At 38.8% G+C, this 16,441-nt stretch overlaps 1 protein-coding gene across 1 annotated transcript in view; it reads left to right on the forward strand.

Moving 5' to 3' along the window:
- KNTC1 (kinetochore associated 1) overlaps nucleotides 1-16,441 on the forward strand; it is a 96,507-nt gene that overhangs the window by 71,633 nt on the left and 8,433 nt on the right. The window contains exons 52-60 of the mRNA XM_075273135.1: nucleotides 2,011-2,060; nucleotides 3,566-3,644; nucleotides 7,977-8,095; nucleotides 10,433-10,568; nucleotides 11,129-11,224; nucleotides 11,487-11,543; nucleotides 11,642-11,696; nucleotides 11,779-11,842; nucleotides 13,478-13,607. Of these exons, the coding sequence (XP_075129236.1) occupies nucleotides 2,011-2,060; nucleotides 3,566-3,644; nucleotides 7,977-8,095; nucleotides 10,433-10,568; nucleotides 11,129-11,224; nucleotides 11,487-11,543; nucleotides 11,642-11,696; nucleotides 11,779-11,842; nucleotides 13,478-13,607 (786 nt within the window). The remainder of the gene's footprint in view (nucleotides 1-2,010; nucleotides 2,061-3,565; nucleotides 3,645-7,976; nucleotides 8,096-10,432; nucleotides 10,569-11,128; nucleotides 11,225-11,486; nucleotides 11,544-11,641; nucleotides 11,697-11,778; nucleotides 11,843-13,477; nucleotides 13,608-16,441) is intronic.

Consider the following 16,441-nt stretch of genomic DNA (forward strand, 5'->3'; position numbering starts at 1 on the left):
TATATTTTTATTATTTTTTCTATATTCGTTTTAAGGGGTGGTGATTCATATTTTGTACTGTACAGTACATTATTAAAGGGATTTCTCTCTTATGTAAATGAGTCTTCAGAAAGCACAGGGGGCATTCCCTGTGCTATCCGAAGACTCTCCAGCGACACCTCTGTCTTGTACTATTGCCGAGTCATCACACGCGTCATCAACCGGCAGAGCCAACAGCGCATGTTCGTTTGGCCATTTTCCTGTGGTCTCTTACACAAGCGTCCTTTCAGCCACAGGAAAATGGCCAAACGGACATGCGCAGTCGGCTCTGCCGGCTGATGACGCATATGATGATTTAGGCAGGACAAGACAGAGGCGTCGCTGGAGAGTCTTCGGATAGCACAGGGGGAACACCCCTGTGCTTTCTGAAGACTCATTTACATAATGAAGAAATAAGGAATTTCTAAGGAATGGCGGCATAGATCAAAATAACAAAGGTACCGAAGATACAACCCTTTGAAGTGACCATTTACCCCTTGGTAAATGCTTCAGCTCTGTGTACTCTCGATACAACAGTGCACGAAGCTTCCCTACGGTAGAAGTGGTTTAGTTAGAGGATTGCTAAGAATAATGTTACAGCCTGTAATATAATAAAAGTAAGTAGGATAGCTTAATAAAATCCATTCAAAAAAATTGTCACCAAACCTCCTCCGATACAATAGTGGGAAAAAATGGGAGTTACACTTTAAAGCCAAGGCAACGTGTGTTGGATTTACTGCAGACATTCTACAGAGTGTTGGTCCTCAGCAAAACCAGCAGATTTTCTTTTATAAATTCTCTATTTATAACAAATATAAACAGAAAAAACTACACAGACTAGTCAACAAGACAGAACCCGCAAAAAGAGGGTTCGCAAATAAAACAAACCACAACAAACATAACAATGCAGGCTAAATAATGCATGATAACATGCTATACAGGGAGAGGTGTTTGATTTTGTGCAGCGTTTAGTGTGTTATCACTATATATGTGTTTTTAATCTTAAAGTTGGATTTTATTTTTATATCACGAAAACTTGCCATTCAATAAATTGATTTTAAATAATGCATCACAAGAAAAGAAAAAAAAAAAAAGGAAAAGACCAGGAATACCCTGGCAGGGAGAAAGGGGAAGAGGGAGGACAAAAATAGCAAAACCTCAAAAAAAGGGGAGAAATTAAGGGGGGGGGGGGTGAGTGTGCGACTCCGGCCGTCAGAGACGAAGACACAACCAACACTGCAGCCTCACCCCATCAGGTCATGGTAGGCCTGTGAACCCTGAAAAAGTATCCATGGAGTCCAGGCATCCATGGAAGCCCCACGAGCGTCTTGAAGAGACTTCGTGAGGTCTTCCATGCTCTGGATATCCTCCACTTCATGGTAAAAACAACAGATTTTCACCATAGCTTTCAGCTACGATTCCAAAATTACAACGGCAAAGGATAAAAACCATGGACGAAAATGCAGAATTAATTAACTTGTTGCATGCTCAAGACCCACAGGCCATACCCCTTTGCATTGCATTTTTCTGCAGCGTGTGGAGGGATTTGTTGAATCCCATCCACTGCACTACTACTGTAACGTAAGGTGCTCTGAGTATACAATGTATGTCCCTGGCCTAAGCGGGCGTTTTAAGTTTTGTTTTGGTTTAAACAGCACAAGAGGATTTTTTTTTTTTTCTTTATCATCTATATGCTGTGAAATGCTATCATCATGCTGTCATATGTTTTGACATCAGCATGGCTTTTGCTGTAAGCCTCACCTATTTCAATGTCATTGTGTTCAGATGATAAATAAGAAGGAGCAGTGATCAGTAGCACAGCATAATATATATTTGGATATATTTGTTCCAACCTGCATTGTTTTTGTTTTTAATCACAGTAAAGTATTCTTTAAAAATGTTTTCCATCATTCTTATCTCTGTTACATGTGTTAAAGCATTATTTTAATTTAATTGGCAGCCATAAAAAACATTTTTTTTTCTTTTTCACAGAAAGACAAAGATTTATTAGGTGACATTCAGGGAGATAAGGATCTCAGCAGGTATGTAAGAGAGTAACCTGGAATCATGGATAATCTGTCTTATGTGAGTCATACAGGTAGCCATCAGCCAAGTGCTTGTCAGCTGACAACTATCTCCTACATTAATGTTTGTACACTGTATGCATGTAACTTACATTATATGGACAAAAGTATTGGGACCTACATTTTAATAATCAAATTCAGAGGTTTCATTCAGTCCCAATGCCACCTGTATAAAATCCTTCACCTAGCCATGCAGTCTACCTTAAGAGAATGGATGTGAGAGAATGGATGCTACTGTAACTGCAACAAATCCGTTCATGAAAATTCTATCCTCCTCAATATTCCACTAGCCTCTGTGGGGAAATTAACTCGGTAGAAGCAGTGGTGCAGACCCACACAGTCAAGGCTGGGACACAAAATATGCAACAAACTGGTTTATTTAGAAAAAAAAGGAAATATATAAACCTTGACTTCAGGCACAAAACAAAATACAGCCTTAACTTCAGGCAAAAAAAAACAAAAAAAAAAACTAAATAAAAACCTGCTCGTCTGAGCGACTAACTAGACAGTAGGTTAACCTAACTATACGTGTGGCTTACTTCCAGCCACACAAATAAAACAAGAAGAATATTGTCTCATCGGACTCAGGGTTACAGGACCTCCTTTCACCTTATTGAACGGCACACAATGCAGGAGTTACAGCCTTTTTCTGGCCCAGTAATGAGCGCAAGATCTACACCTGGGCTGAGGCCTACTCCAGATCTGCCCTGGACCACACACATGTCAGAAACCTGGGCTGATATATCTGGACTCCAGCACAATGCCTGTCATCTTCTCACACCTCCCAGTATACCTTCATCAACTGTGCTTGGTATTATTTAAAAGTGCAAGCATTTAGGAACTATTGCAACTCAACTACAAAGTAGCAGTCCATGTAAAGTTATAGAGTGGAGTCGCTGATGCCTCACTTCAAAGTGGTATAAAGCACATCACCATTGGAATCTGCAGCATTGGTATCATGTTCTGTGCAGTGGCAAATATTTTTTCTCGATTTGTTAGACTGACGTATAAGTCTACGTTTGGCAAATGCCAGTAGAATGTTATCTGCCCCCACTGCTTTGTGCCAACTGTGTAGTTTGGTGTATAAAGGATAATGCTATGGAGTTCCTTCTTTTAGGCGATGGCATAGGTACTTAGAATAGAGATTGTGATCCAGGACTTGTTGTCCAATATCTGTATCTGACCTCAAAGACGCTCTTCTGGATGTATCGGCAAAAATTCCCACTAAGACACAGAAAGCATTCCCAGAAGAGTGGAAGCTATTTTAACTGCAAAGGAGACCACAACGCCTATGGATATTGAATAATATGGCATGAAAGCTCTTGTAGGTGGAATGTGGAGGTGTCCCAATACTTTCGTACATATAGTGTATCTTCTGCATAAACTGACATTGGTCAAATGTGTATAGCTTTGTAGATAACAGATGACGGTACCGTTTTAATACTTTTTCTTGTGTTTTGTAGAGTTATTTACCTTCTCCAGCCATACCAAGTAGATTTCAGTTCTAGAATGCTATATGCAATAGCCACCTCAACCACATCTGTAAGCATTTTACTTTATTTTTATTTTACTTGTTTTCTTTCTATGTAGGCTCTTAAAGAGGACCATTCACCACCGTCACAAATTCAACTTCTGGGCATCTTTTTAATAGGCGCTGCACCACTGACTCAGAACTCCAATCAGAGGCAGCCAGTGTCAGAGCTCAGAATGACACCCCGTACCTGCTCCTGCCTGACACTGCCTTTCTGACAGTACAGACCCTAAATGGCATATCAGGCACCAAAACTAACTGCAGAGATTGCTCAGGAATGATTGGGGCTATTCCCAAAAATTCCAACTTTGCCAGAATCAGTGAAGCAGCAGCTTTTAATTGATGTAAAGATTTGGACTTGGAGGAGGTGAAAGGTCCTCTTTAAATGCAAAACCATTTAGTCACATGATACAATGCTAAGACTTTATGCACAGCTCTAAAATACATAAAGCATACATTAAGCACTTGCCAAAATGAGGTCATTTATTGCTACTTTCCACTGTACTGGCGCTGCAAGGATTCTACAAATGCATCATGGCATCTGAAAATGATTCTGCCCTCCAAAAGCCCAATGCAGTACCTCACTTTCTGTGCCCTTTTGTATGCTCATGCAGCACTTTTCATTCACAAATAGGGTATTTCGACACTCAGGAGAATTTGCGTATCAAATTATGGGGCACATTTTGTCCTTTTAAGCCACTTGTAAAAATGAAAAATTTGGGGCTAAATCCATTTTATTGGGAAAAAAGTAACTTTTCATTCTCACACCCCAATAAATTCTATGAAACTGTTGTTGGGTCAAAATTAGAGATGAGCGAACACTATTCGAAACAGCCGTTTCTAATAGCACGCTCCCATAGAAATGAATGGAAGCGGCCGGCACACTGACTACGTCCATTCATTTCTATGGGATCGTGCTATTCGAAACGGCGGTTTCGAATAGTGTTCGCTCATCTCTAGTCAAAATATTCATTATATATTTTAACTTTTAATTAATTGCTTAATGGCCGGTTTCACCAACGCATGTTAACTCTAACAGGTTGTTAAATCAGAAGTTAACTAAGTGAGCTGTTTCACCATCGGCAGATAGTGTCTAACTTCCGGTTAGTGGCGCTAATCGCCTGTTATCGCTAACTGGAGAAATTTCTCCAGTTAACTCTTGGTAACATGGCCACCGTCGATTACTGTGACGACGAAGATGACGACTTATTTGATATTTTCTGTTTTAATTACCGAAAATAATAATGTACATTTCAAATAAACAATATTGTCATCCTTTCTTATTACACCTCTATGGAAATTATAAGATAGAATGCCTTGACTTCATTCTTGCACATAAATGCCTGGGCATGTGTTACAGCAAATGTTCATCAGTTCATCTGCTTCCAGCTCAATGCACACAGTTGTCGGCCTGCTGCCTGCATGTGTCCTATATTATGCAGAGCGAGGCCCGGCTGTCATAGCAAACTGAGGTCACTACTAACTAAGAGGTCATGTGCCACTGCTTCTGCCAATTACGACGTTTGTTACAAAAACGACATTCAGTTAACTAACTGGCTGTTAGGTACCTGTACACGACTTTGGTGAAATGGATAGCTGCTAACAGAAGTCAGTTAGCTTTAACTTCAGTTAGCGAACTGGAGATTTAACATGCGTTGGTGAAACCGGCCAGTTTTTGTAGTTACTTAAAGGGGTTGTCCAGGATAAATTTTAAATCCCTACGCTAGTCTAAACACCCTTCCCCTCCTACTTTCTACATAACAATAGTAATAAAAAAAAAAAATGTATATTTATCCATATCCCTGGGACGGTCACATGGCCACCCTAGGGACATTTTCTGATTATCCGGTGTCGATCCTTTTCCCCATTTCCTGAAACGTATTATCACTAATATTCCCCCATCCACTCCAATATACTTACCCTCCAGGCTTTTTCTGGTTTGACAGCTCCTCCCTCTTTACTGACTGGGCAGGGTACACCTAGTAAAAATTATCAGTAGCAGCCTAACATATATTGTGTAAAGGAAGTCTTGTACTGCTTTTGGGCCAAAAAAAGTGGAGGTATACTATGTGTGGGCAGTACAAAAAAGGGTCTCATAATCTGGGGGGGGTCATATATGGTAGGGTGCCATCAAAAGTAAGGTCATATACCATTTGGTGGTCTAAAAAAGGGGTCATATACCATGTGGGTGGGCAAATAATAGAGGTTCTTATACTATGTGGGGTCCAAGTAAGGGGATTTTTTGATCTGCCAATGGGTGTGTGTGTTCTAATTAGACAAATGAGACAAGGCGCATGAAAATTACTCATGGAAAATTTGCTCTTGAAAAGTCCTGTAGGGCTCATTCCTTTTTGCACGTTGCCAGCCGTGTGCCAAAGCATCAGTTTACATCCACTTAAGGGGCATTTCAGTGCTAGGGATAAATGCTGCTACTGTAAATTGAATTGGGTTAGCCATCAATTTTTGGCAGCTTAGATACTTCAATCATTCCCCATGTGTTCCCAGCTTAAATTAAAAACCGTTTTAGGCTTAGGCCCCATGTTGCGGAAACGCAGCTTTTTTTGTTGCAGATCTTTTTGCGTTTTTTTGAGCCAAAGCTAAGAGTGGCTACAAAAGGAATGGGTAGTATCTAGGAAGCTCTTTTACTTCTACCTTTTAATTAAAGGGGCTCTATCACTGGGAAAAGTCATTTTTAACTAATCACATCCTTGCATAACCTTTAGAAAGTCTATTCCACACTTACCTTTAGTATATAAATTGCCTCAGTAGTCTCTGACTAAGTCCGTTTTTATTCATATGCTAATGAGCTTCCAGCCAGCACAGGAAGTTCCCAGCAGCACTCGTCTCTCCTATTATGTTCTATGTGTGTGTGCAAACAAGAAGCTGAGTCATCATCAGCAGCAGCAGCCTGTGCTGTGCTGTGCTCATAGGAAGCAACAGGTGAGGAGTGCACGCTGTATCATGCACCAGTCTAATTAGTATATAAATAAGAACAGACTTATTCAGAAACCACTGACACAATCTACATACTAAAGGTAGGTGTGGAATAGTCTTTCTAAAGGCTATGCAAGGATGTGATTAGTTAAAAATGACTTTTTCTAGTGATAGAGCCCCTTTAATCCACTTCTGGCTTTGGCTCAAAAACCACAACAAAATCTGCAACAAAAAAAATTTCTGCAACGTGAGGCCTTAGAGAGCTTCTAAAGTGAATATTCTCACTAGTATATTATATTAGATTTCACCTTGAGATGTTTTCATAAAAAATGGTAGTGTCACTATTAGTTAAAGCATATGTTTAAAATGACTTTTTATAAATGAAATTAAATAACTTATATTCTAACTTATTTAATAGATGTGTTTCCTTCTCCATTTATGTATGATGGGGAGGCTGCTGGAAAATGCACACTAATAGCTGCATCTGCTACAATATGAGTGAGGGAACGCATCTAAGGCTCCATGTTGCAGGAACGGAGTACCGTATTTTTGTCTGCAGCAAAAATGGAGCTGGAAAAATCCCACTGAATTTTTACATTATTAACAAAGTGAATTAAATTTTGGATAATCTCATTAATAAATTGTGGGAAAAAACAGCTGTGGAAGCAAAATGGTTTTCTCTATAGTTTTAAGGAAAGAAAAACGCAATGGAAAAACGCTGTGGAAAAAATGTGGAGTATTTTCGCTAAGTGACGTCTTAGCTTGACACTGCTATGTTTCAAGATAAGACTTTACAACTTCACAGAAAAGAGGAAATAAATCAATTATCAGCCTCCTCCTACTCTCCCCATACAGTTCAGTGTGTGAGCTATATATGGATATGACTGTATGTAAACAAACAGGCTGAATGAAGATGAGGAGGAGAGCAGTCTAATAAGAGTAGGCCGCAGCATGCTCTGTATCACTGTTGGCAGATACAAACTACAGTTCCCATGATTCATCTGCCTGCTCTCACTCTTTGTGTTTGCTGTTCACAGGGAGGGTGGGGCCAGTGAGCTTTCAAATGAAACGCCACAGTATCATGTGACCTCAGATGTAGGAGTGACTTATCATCTGTGATTGGAGGAGAATTAGGGGAGGGGTACACAGAGTCTGAGCAGGAAGATACATCATGGGAAATGTTGTTTGTTTACATACAGTCATATCCATATATAGCTCACACACTGAACTGTATGGGGAGAATAGGAGGAGGTTGATAATTGATTTATTGCCTCATAAGGAGTCTCAAATAAAATAAAGCCAAGAAAAGGCTGTACAAGGAAACAGTGAGTGTATTTGCAGATAATTTCTGTTAGCTGGATAACCTCTAAGATAATATGTCTATATTTTATTATCTTTCTGTTATATAGCCTATTGCGGATAATAAACTGACTTTTGCTCATAGAAGTCGAGCTCTTCAATGTTTAATCCATTTAGCTGACACAGAGACTGTGGTATCACTTGTGAAAAAACCTATTGACCAAGTAAAGTAAGTAAACAGAATATGTTTTTTTTTGTAACTTGCATATGAAAAATAAATGTAAACAAATAAATAGACATGACATTCCACTCTCGTTTTCATTATGCATGGTGGAAGAAACATATGTTTAGCAGGTGTGAGTTATCAGCTGTATTATGAAAAATAGCTGTATACCTTTCTTCTTTAATATTCAGATAATTTTTTTTGTGAAAGTTTTGCCTTTTGACTGAATTCTGTTAACCTATTCTATGTTTAGTTAGAGCCTAGCCGGGCAGGTATTTATTTTTGTATTACTTCCTTTTGTTGCCGCACTGTTTTGTTTTGAGTGAAAATAAACTCTACCTTTGTTTAGGACTATGCCACCCCACCTAGCAATCCCAGACCCTGACACTTTCCAGTTGTAGGACATCTATGTAATCAGATTGCGAGAGCCTTCGTGTCTCAATGACAGCTAGGAGCTTTATGAGGGCTCCCAGATTTGTCTTCACTAGATCTCTATTGCAACTTACCATAGTGATTTCCTTAAACTGCAATAAGAAACAAGAGTTAAAAAAAATTATATATATATATATATATATATATATATATATATATATATATATATATATGTCTGTCAGGGTGTTTTGGGATACTAGCAACCCCCCCGCCCCAAAAACTTACCCTGCTGCTGTACTCCTTACAGTTCCTTACTGAAGCCAGAGGAGTTCTGTGAATGGAAAAATTATAGAGAAAAAAAAAAGTTTTTGCTTTTGGAGGATGGCAAGTTAAAGTACGAAAATCGAAAAATGGCTGTGGTGGGAATGAAGTAAAGGATTTTCAGATAGCTCAGTTAAAATAGTGTGTATTATTTTCAGACGTACTGTAAAAAAACAAAGAAAGCGGAATATACACAATATATAAATGAAGTACAAACTTTATTAAGGATAAATACACAGTATAAAAAGGTGAAAGATCAATATACCATCAGATAAAGGGGGAGACAAGTCAGTAAACCGAAAGTGAATCTAGTGATGCGGTATGTAAACATCATAATAAAATCGCATCTGAATACAGGTATAAACAGTAAAAATCAGTCACAGGCATCAGAAAAATGACCACAAAAATGTCAAGTAATATGTAGAAGTGTAGGAGGACATATCTGATGCCACAACTGGAACAAAGATAAATAACCATGTATCCAAAATAAGAGTATTTAATAGATCAACATATCCATCATAAATTAATAATACATTGGTGACTACTGTTGGGACTGGCGCTCCCCTTCCCCTACGCGTGTTTCGGCGTTTCTATACCTTCATCCGGTATAGATTATTAAATACTCTTATTTTGGATACATTGTTATTTATCTTTGTTAGGGGGCGTTCACACTACCGTCGGTGTCTGACAGCTAGTGTCCGCTGCTAATGTCCGTTCAAATCGGAGATCGGGTGCGTTGTTTTACACTCCGTGCCTGTCCTTAAGTGTCCGTTCCTAAAGATGTCCGACTTTTCAAGCGGACAGAAAAATCCGACAGCGGACACTACCTGTCGGACACTGACGGTAGTGTGAAAGCTCCGTTATATCTATACTTACCTCTCTTGAGTTTATCAGGTTTGTTGTGGCATCAGATATGTCCTCCTACACTTCTACATATTACTTGACATTTTTGTGGTCATTTTTTTGATGCATTCTGCCTGTGACTGATTTTTACTGTTTATACCTGTATTCAGATGTGATTTTATTATGATGTTTACATACCGCATCACTAGATTCACTTTCTGTTTACTGGCTTGTCTCCCCCTTTATCTGATGGTATGTTGATCTTCCACCTTTTTATGCTGTGTATTTATCCTTAATAAAGTTTGTACTTCATTTATATATTGTGTAAAGGTGTGACCAGCACCTACAAGGATCTATACGATAGGGTCCCACTCCAGTACATATAGTAAATAAAAGGATCCCAATAGATCAGGTAAATATGTTGTGTTTATTCAATTGTAAAAAGCATTGTGCTACATGTGACAATACAGCGTGTCGAGCTGTGTTTGTCTGAATGATGTGACCCCTTCATACAGCTGATCGTCAGGCATCAGACCACCATTGATATGATATTATGCATAACCTAAGAAATGGTCATCGATATAATCCTGAAAAGCTCTTTTAACCATCTGATCTATAAACATGCAATTGCATTTCATTTATAAAACATCAGTGGCGAATATCGTTTAAAGACTGTATAGTGCTGACGTTTACAAAGATTAGACTACATGAAAAACAAGTACTTTATTTAGATAATTTTGATGATTTTTCCAAAGGACTGCTATACGGAGTTTACAATAACACTGTTCTCAATGATATCTTGTTTAGGTATTACCTTAAGTGTTGCATCTATCTATCTGAATTTGAAATCTTAAACATCCCATACACTCTTGAGTCATTCCACAGCAGCCCCAAGGAGGGAATGATAAAAGGTCTATGGAAAAACCACAGCCATGAAGCCAGGGTGAGTGTGAAAAAGAACTGTAAGGGTCTTCTCTCACTGTATCTGCCATATACATTTACAATATGTCGGAGGAAAACCATCTGTTACCAATTAATACACCAAGATACTGAGCTCACTCCAACATTTGTTAAGCAACTTGTTAAAGAGGACCTTTCATGTCCTCAGGCACATGCGGTTTTATATACCGCTAGAAAGCTGATAGTGTGCTGAATTCAGCGTACTATCGGCTTTCCCGTTATGTGCCCCGGGGGAAGGGCTATCGGTGCATTTACCAATAGCTCTTCACTGTCAGAAAGCTGTTCCTCACAGTCTAGCTGGGAACACCCCTCCTGACAGTATTGTGTGTAGCACTATACTGTGAGGGGGCGTTCCTTACCACCCAGCGATGACGCTGAGCGGTGAGGAACGCCCTGCCAGTACTAGTCTATGGACGAGTACTGTCAGGAGAGGGGGGCTTAATATGCTTTATCCTGGCGACACTCACTTTATTTCTGGCATTACTTAGGGATTTTATATATTAAACATGATCACTCTGTTTATATTGTATTTTACTGTTTCAGGCGGTGAGGTTGGTTACAGAACTTAGTTTAGAATATCAAGTTTATGACCCTCAACTGTGGAGTGGATTATTGCAAAAGTTGCTTGGCTTCAACATGGTAAGCAGATACAAGTCAGATCTAAACATGTCAATGTTGAAATTTACACAGATTTTAAGATTTAGAATAGAATTTTGTAAAGACTATAAGACAAATGTGTATATATACTGTATATGCTTTATGTTAACTTTTCAACTTCAGAAATGGCACAATCTTACAGAAAGCAGGCTATTAAGTTAAATCGATATAATAAACATATAATACATGAATGTCATAAAACTATGTATAAAGCAAATTGTTAGCATTTATGTTTCTTTTATAGATGTCTTACCTCAGAAAAGTGTTAGTAGCTATCACGGGCATTCATTGTCTCTGGGAGGTATGCATCTCATCTTTGTTCTTTATCATATGGAACTATGGTCATACTTGAATGAATTTTTTTTCAGTGGCAATTCACATGTTGGATTTTGTTTACAGGTTCCAAACTTTAGCAGGGCATGGCGTAGTCTTATACTGGCACCTTTTGCTTCTGGTATGTTGATAAAAATATTATCAGTAGATTTGTGTAGCAATATTTTCTCTAATCTAAATTTTATTTTTTATTTTATTTGTAGCTTCTTGTCCCCCAAGCCCCGCACAGCTTGAGGAATGCTACCAGTCCTTTGTAGTGTTGTTAAAGTAAGTGAAATAATAGGGTACACACAGAGGAAACAGTTTTGTTTTGTTTTTTCTTCAGTTGTTACTAAATGCTGTTTAGTTTCAAATTATAAATACAGTGATAATATATAAATCTGTATTTTACATGTCAAGCATAAAGAATTATTGTTGGTAAATTTTCTGTAATTGAATATTTGCCTATGAAATATATACAGTAATACATTTTAGGCTATGTAATCAGAGAGATATGAACAAAGACACACCCACACAATCCTCAGAATGAAGGGGCTGCAGCCCTGGTTTAAATATTTTTTTTTTAACATGAGTACTCCTAGACACACCTTGTGCAGGGATCTGCAGCAAAGCTCTATTCAAGTAAAGTTGCCCACTCTTTTTAGGTGACCAATAAATAAGTTAACTGAAAATAAGTCGTCCATGTTTAATTTTTCATCCAACATTCATATGAAAGATGTTTCAACAACATATGATCTTTCCTAGCTTGAGTGTTTCCAGAACATTCCCAGAAAGATCTTGTGGCCACCACATGGTGTCATAAAAAACATATGGCCAGTTTGACTGTAAATGGGAATATGGACTAAAATGCATATAGTGGCGATTTGATCACTCACCATTGAAGGGGCTCTATCAGCAAAATCATGCTGATAGAGCCCCACATATGCGTGAATAGCCTTTAAAAAGGCTATTCAGGCACCGCTAAAGTTATATTAAACTACCCCCCCCCCCCCGTTTTAAAATAATACCCTAAAAAAGAATGTGATCAACTTACCCATCGTGCACGGTGGGCGGGCATTAAGGGTCTTCATCCACGCCTCCTCTTCCTGCGATGTCCTCGGGTCCCGTCTGCCTCCGGCGCTCGTGAACTGACATTGCTTAAAAAAAATGGCCTGGGCGTATGCGCAGTAGCATGCTGCTTCTACTACGGCTACTGCGCATGCGCCCAGGCCATTTTTATTTTTTTTTATAGCAATGTCAGTTCGCGAGCACCGGAGGAAGACGGGACCCAAGGACATCGCAGGAAGAGGAGGCGTGGATGAAGAAGACGGCAGACCCAGAATGCCCGCCCACCATGCACGATGGGTAAGTTGATCACATTCTTTTTTAGGGTATTATTTTTATTTTAAAACTGGGGGGTAGTTTAATATAACTTTAGCGGTACCTGAATAGCCTTTTTAAAGGCTATTCACGCATATGTGGGGCTCTATCAGCATGATTTTGACATATTTCTATCTAATGTGCATGGCCACATTAAATGGGTTTTCCAAGCTAACATTTTTGGTGAGCTGTCCTAAGGATATTTCATCAAAAGCCATTTGGTGGGGGGTCTGAGATATGGCATCCCTGTGAATCAGCTGTTCTCAGCACCTGATACACAGAGAAGGTAGCAGGAAGCAAACAGCTCTGTTCTCTGGGTAGTGGCCAGACCCCAGGGTATTATATATCACCTTCCATTCACTTAAATGGTAACTAAGATTGCAATAATCATGGTTGTTCCTAGTACTGAAATACTTTCTTCTTGGATAGGTTTCCAAGCTTATTTGTCATCTGTGCGGTGGTCATATATTTTACCATAGCTAGAATGAAGCTAGGCATGGAACATGGATAATTTTATATTTTTATTTTATTTGGCTTGTGCAGGTGCCCTGTTCTTGCTGATCTGGACCTTGTAGGAATCGCTAAACAATATGCTCAGATTGATCTCCCAGCATTTACTTTGGGTTGTCTTTTGCTAATCCCATATGTGGAAAAAAGAGAGCAACAAATTCAGGTAATTTTTATTATTATTATTATTTTATTTTGCATATATATCAAAGACCAAGTAGGCCAGATTCAAGTAATGAAATAAACACTGAATGCTGTGCTATATCTTACACTTTTATTCTCTAGGAGCAGGTATGTTATGCATGCTGTATGCTTGCTTGCCCTACATACTACTACTTTTTCTCAGATAATGAATTACTAGTGGTGCACTTCTGAAACTATAAACAGGGAACGATGAATAATTTAGTACTGCTTCCTAATTTCCCTGGCATCTTAAGGATTGCCGCTAATTTTCAATGACTTGAGTTGTGTTATTCTGGAAATCCTCTTCTTGTTTACTTCTCGCCTGCAGCTGAAGGTTGTGCTGGCCATAAAGGCCAAGCAGCATGGTGACAAGCCACTCCTAGGCATCAGCGAAATAAATAAGCAATCTCTTTGGCTGTTTCATGGCTGCTCTGTTTTGCTGTTAGAATGAAATTATTTTTGAAAATGAAAAAAAAATATTTTAGTTGCCATTGTAGTTGTATTCTGTTACCTGCATTTCTGTTTCTGACTGTACAGAGATATGTAACGTGTCTTTTATTAATTTCAATTTTTTTTGCACAAGATATAATTTTAATGCATACCATTTTGGGGAATGTCCATAGTTTTATCATTTTATTCATCATTTTATTTATTTATTTATTTATTTATTTATTTGAGAGGCAAAATGGTCTAAAAAAATGGAGCTATGACTTCTTCTTTTTTTTTTATACACCACTGTGGTGTTAATCATATAGCATAAGTTGGTGGTCCTATGGGCATTTAATGCCTGTGATCAGAAAGAACTCTTATTTGCGGGAATTACTGCCAGATCTGAGCTGTGTAATACAATGAGACCCTCCAGTTATGGCACTCACTCTGCTTGTGAGCAAGGACAATACTGAAAGACTCAACACAGGGGGCGCAGTAGGAGTCGATTAAAAATAACAGAATTGTCAGACTCCATAAGGAGTCTGACAATTAATTTCTGGTCCTAGTAGCAACTATTTACTAGGTCCAGATTAGAAAACCCCATTTTCATGTACTGTCTTAGGAGACATAGTTAATTTGGCGCTATTCTACAGTATGTTCTGGTACATTATATCTTTTTGAACACTACCCACCGTTCTACATCATACAGATAACCCATTGATATGAATGGGCATTATGACTTGCTTAATTTCCTGTACGGTGGCTCTGCCGGAAAAATTACAACTTACTACTAGGTACTTTTTTATAGGGCGTGAAGACTGTAAAGTAGATAACAATTTGCTGACTTTAGCAAAGTGATTGTTTTCCACAGTTATGGTGGGTTACTCCCTTTGTTAGGCAGACTTGCTGGTGAGGATAACATCCTGCACGGATATAGCAGGTTGCAGCCTGTACGTGAGGCACATGTGGTTTTTGTATAACTGTTGTTTCAAAAGATGGCTGCTCTGGCACACAGTTCCAGCTTAGGCTGGTTCTCTGATGTATAATTTATATGTGCGATCTCCATCAATTTTGCAAGACTTTTGGTGACATCTCTTAGTGTTTGTTTCCTTAAAGAGGAACTTTTAAGAAAGGATGTCAAATGAAAATCTTTGTGGGTATGACACTTGGGACCCCCACGTTATAGCAGTACTTAGAAGATATGACAACACATGTCCTGGTAACAGCTTAGTGCCCTTCAGGTGAATGAGCTGAGCTGTGATACCAAGCAAAGCCACTATACAAACACACTGAAAAGGCTGCATTGCTCACACAAATGCTGCAGCTTCTTCAGACAGCTGATCAGCCTGGGGCCTAAGTGGACCTCTAACTGCTCATTAATTAATGACTTATCCTAAGGATAGGTTATCATAAATAAATCCTGGAGAACCCCTTTAACTAAGAAGAAATGCATCCTCATATGAATTTCATCTAAATTTCTTTGTCTATATCTTTAAACTCACAGTAAGTAGCTAGATTTATCTTCTGTACATGATATTCATCAGTACTTTCTGATGGGGACTGTTTTGCCTAAACTCCAAAATTTCTAAAGCTATATTTGTATGAGGTCAGAAGAGCTTACTTAGAGCTGCTTTGCATAGCTTATAGTCTGTCGCTTCCTGTACCAGGCAGGGTTGTGTAGCCATCATAACTTGGACTTACCAGCAAAATGTAATCCAATTTCTTTCTTTCTTACATTGTCAGTAATGTTCAAAGCTTGCAGAAATATATTAAAGTGATTCAGCTATTTATTCTAGCTTGACCCCAAGTTTTCTTGGGACCAGTACACATGAAAAGTAAAAAATTAGGGTAAGCACATCATAGTATCGTATATCATGTATAGGGGCTCAGCAGTGTGAAAATGGTTCAGTTTGGAATAGACCCAAGATGGTGGCTATGCTGACTATTGACACCAGGTCCTTTTACAGGCTTTAAGGCAGCACTGAGATAAATGTGAAGGATCCCACAAGACATAAGTGCTACTTGTCCCTTGTGTGATGGGTTTTAGGGGTGCTGTTGTTGTTAGATGTAAATGAAAGCACAGGAGACAGCATGGTAGTTGAAATAGGCGATGCTTGTGGCATGATTGACTTAAAAAGATTCATCCTCTTACATAGCAACCTAGAGGTACATTCACTTTCAACTGCACAGCATATTCCTCAATTATGGCACTTTACATGCATGCATGGATGGAAGGGGACCATTGCCCTTCACACCTTTGGCCCTTTCCTCTATGGTGATTTGGGTCAACCTGGGATTGGTTCCCTTTTCCAACTACTGTTGGAGAAATACTGTGGACATCTAACTTTCTTGCTATTAAAACAGTGGAGATGTTTGGCAAGATATAAG

Source organism: Leptodactylus fuscus, chromosome 1, assembly GCF_031893055.1.
Source record: "Leptodactylus fuscus isolate aLepFus1 chromosome 1, aLepFus1.hap2, whole genome shotgun sequence".
Classification (NCBI taxonomy): Eukaryota; Metazoa; Chordata; class Amphibia; order Anura; family Leptodactylidae; genus Leptodactylus; species Leptodactylus fuscus.